Source organism: Apaloderma vittatum, unplaced genomic scaffold (assembly GCF_000703405.1).
Source record: "Apaloderma vittatum isolate BGI_N311 unplaced genomic scaffold, ASM70340v1 scaffold13896, whole genome shotgun sequence".
In the NCBI taxonomy this organism is placed as follows: Eukaryota; Metazoa; Chordata; class Aves; order Trogoniformes; family Trogonidae; genus Apaloderma; species Apaloderma vittatum.
Window position 1 is genome coordinate 16,501 of NW_009721342.1, and position 3,133 is coordinate 19,633.

The 3,133-nt window shown below is 34.1% G+C and overlaps 1 protein-coding gene across 1 annotated transcript in view; it reads left to right on the top strand.

Annotated features, from left to right (window-relative positions):
* IPO8 (importin 8) overlaps positions 1-3,133 on the top strand; it is a gene marked incomplete at its 5' end in the record, with an annotated part of 37,426 nt that overhangs the window by 12,417 nt on the left and 21,876 nt on the right. Inside the window, 2 exon segments of the mRNA XM_009871349.1 lie at positions 1,270-1,346; positions 2,595-2,727. Coding sequence (XP_009869651.1) covers positions 1,270-1,346; positions 2,595-2,727 — 210 coding nt within the window.

Genomic DNA, 3,133 nt, shown 5'->3' on the forward strand with positions numbered 1-3,133 from the left:
AGTGAAAATTGCTAATGTCTTCAGCATTCTTTTGCCAATTAGTATTACTAAATTATAAGATAATTAGATAGATGTATTCTTTCAAAAGATGCAGTGCAAAATCTTGGTGATGTCACATAGGACCATACTGTGAATAATTGCTTTTATTAAAAGAGTCGTGTCATTGAAAAAGGGAAGGGTACTTGAAAAACATATCAGTTTTGGGTGGAAAACTCTTGTAAACCAGGCACCACAGAGTTATGTGGCATTTGGGAATTTTTAACTGGTTGATTTAGGCTTAGCATATGTGAAAATAAAATTTAAATGTTCATAAATAATTAAAAAAACTTGAGAGTTGTTATGCAAAAAACTGATCATGATATAGTGTTGATTAGCGGGGTACAAATATGTTGCTGGATTTTGGTATATGAATTCAGTTATTTCTGTTTAAGTAGTGAATCCTTTTTTTATATATAGCTGAGACACTTAAGTACAGATTTGAATTGTATTGTGGAAGGTAAAAAAATCCACAGGCATGAAAGTACGTTGAATTGAAATTTAGTGAGGCACATTTGGGTTTGGAATAAGAATTCCAGTAGTCTGACAGTATTTCTTACTCATTTTTTGTCTTCAAATTCTCAGGAAAACTTAGTGTGTCATTTTAACAATATTTTAAGATTACGTTTTTAGGTTTTTTATTTGTGTAGGGGTGTTTGGACTGGAACATGTTTGGCAGCACAGATTTTTTTCAAGATACGTTATATTTTCAATGATTAAAGGAGTTTTACTTGTAATGAATTAAGGTAAAAAGCTTTAACTTTCAGCAAGTTTAAAACTACTCCAGATCCAAGTATTTTTTACGTACAAAAAGTTTCCCACAAGGTTTTAATAAATCAAGCCAAAAATTTGTACATTTGGTATACACATGGTACTGGAATGTACTGTTTTTCTTCCTATCATGGTTTTAATTAAGAAAAAATAAAGCCAGGATCTTTCATCCCTTAAATACACAGTCTCAAAAGAATTAATGAATAAATAACACATTCCTAATAAAGGAAGTGATGAGTAGTCAGTAGATTTGGAAGGCAAGAATTAAATGCTCTCCTAAGCTATGTGACGTAAGCTTGGGTCTGACTCTTTAACCTTGAAGACAACTGTGTCAGTAGTTTTGAGGTTACATATTCATACAAAACCGTATGATTTTGTGATGTCCCATAAACAAAATGGTTTGTAAAAAAATTATTGTCACTTATAAAAGGAATTTTTTTCCCTTTTTTTAAAATTTGTTAGATGTATTTGAGGATTATGCATCTACTACAACAGCAGCACAGAATCTCCTTTATACTGCTGCAAAGAAGAGAAAAGAGGTATTTTTTTAATTATTTGAAATTTCCTTAATAATGCTATTTTCCCTTAAATTTGAAGATGCTACAGAAAGGTAGTCTTGAAAATTCTACTTGCTAATACATAGTAAAATGCTTTACCGACTGAGTGCTATCAATTTTGGGAGACTTAAAATATGTGTGTATGTCTTGCAGCTTTAAAATTAACATTGCAGATATGAACTGAGTTGGAATAGATGTACTGGTATTTTCCCAAGTTTACAAACAGCCTCCATCACAGCTGTTTGGAGGTTCCCGAGCTTAGCAGGGGGAAAAGTGAAATCTGCTCCTTATTAATTTTCACTGACTCTCTTTAAACTCCTGTTGACAGCAATGAAATTAGCAAGAACGAAAGCAATTTCATGCAGCCGCTCTTTAAATGAGGACATAACTTTTCTGTAGATCTTTCTACACGTACACTGGTCTGTGCAAGAGTACCCGGCCAAACCCTGGAAAGTGTATGGCATTTCAGAAAAACCGTGAACTTTTCCTCTGAATACCACTTTAACATCCAGTAAACACAGAGCTCTGTTTCCAGATGGATTTTCAGAGAACAGCGTGGTCTTCACGTCAGGTGGAAGAGCCTGTGGCCTGTCTACTTTATTGTCAGAACAGTTGTCAAAACTCATCCTTGCTCACTGGCCTTCTCGTTTTCATAATTTGCATTTGTCAATGTGTCCTAATATCTGAAAAGCCCAGAATGGGTGTGGCAATTACATTGAACAGTTGGTTTTGCCAAGAAGTCTTTCTAAGTCTAGACAACTTCAGAAGTTACTGTTGAAATCAATAGATTAAAATAAGTTTATGAGGTTTCAGTCCAAGCCGTTCTTGAATATGTATATGTTCATGTATATATGTACAGACACATGTGTATTTATATATGCGTGAGACAAGCCAGAAGAGAAGGGAAAAAAATGGATGAGTTGCTGTTTAAGCCTCTTGCCTTTTCGTCACATTTTTTTATTTTCCTCAAGACAACAACAGAAATACCTTACTAACTATTATTAATGTGAAATTTTAAGCAGATTAATTTAATTTTAATATATCTAGCTGAAAAGTTGAAAAAGGAACCCTCTAAATTTTAACTATAGAAAGATGCTGCACATAGTACCTTGCAGTTCTTTGGCCAAGATAAAATATCTGCTTAAAAATATCATGCAATTTTTTTGACTGAAACAATGCTATTAAAATAATTTGACAAAGAGTGATTGTGCGTTTTGCTGTCTCGCTTAGGTATTACCAAAAATGATGGCATATTGCTACCAGATTCTGACAGAACCAAACATTGATCCAAGGAAAAAAGATGGAGCTTTACATGTTATAGGATCCCTAGCAGATATTTTACTCAAGGTAAGTGGGTAAAGAAGTGAAAAAGTGTTGTAATTTTATTATCAACTGCCATTTCCAATGAAAAAAATCTTAGCTTATAAAGTATTGCTAGCCCTTAGCCATTTTAGGAAAGTCTGTAGCAAGATTGCACTGTGCAATAAGAATCTTGAGTGTTTGCTTCTTGAAAAATATTAACGTTCTTTACTGGGTTTTATATTCCCATTTTATAGGCAGGTGTTTCTTCTGAAGTTTCTCCAAAGCTCTGTGGAACAGTCTCTTGGTCCTCTCCTGCTTTACTAGTAAAATGCAAAGGTGTTAAAAAGCAAACGTGCATTCCGTCAGTAACATCGCCTGTGATGCTTTAGCAAACCTCCCAACAGCCTGCACTACTGTGGGCTGCTTCTGGTGCCAGAAAAATATTTACTTAGCACGTTGCAGGAATG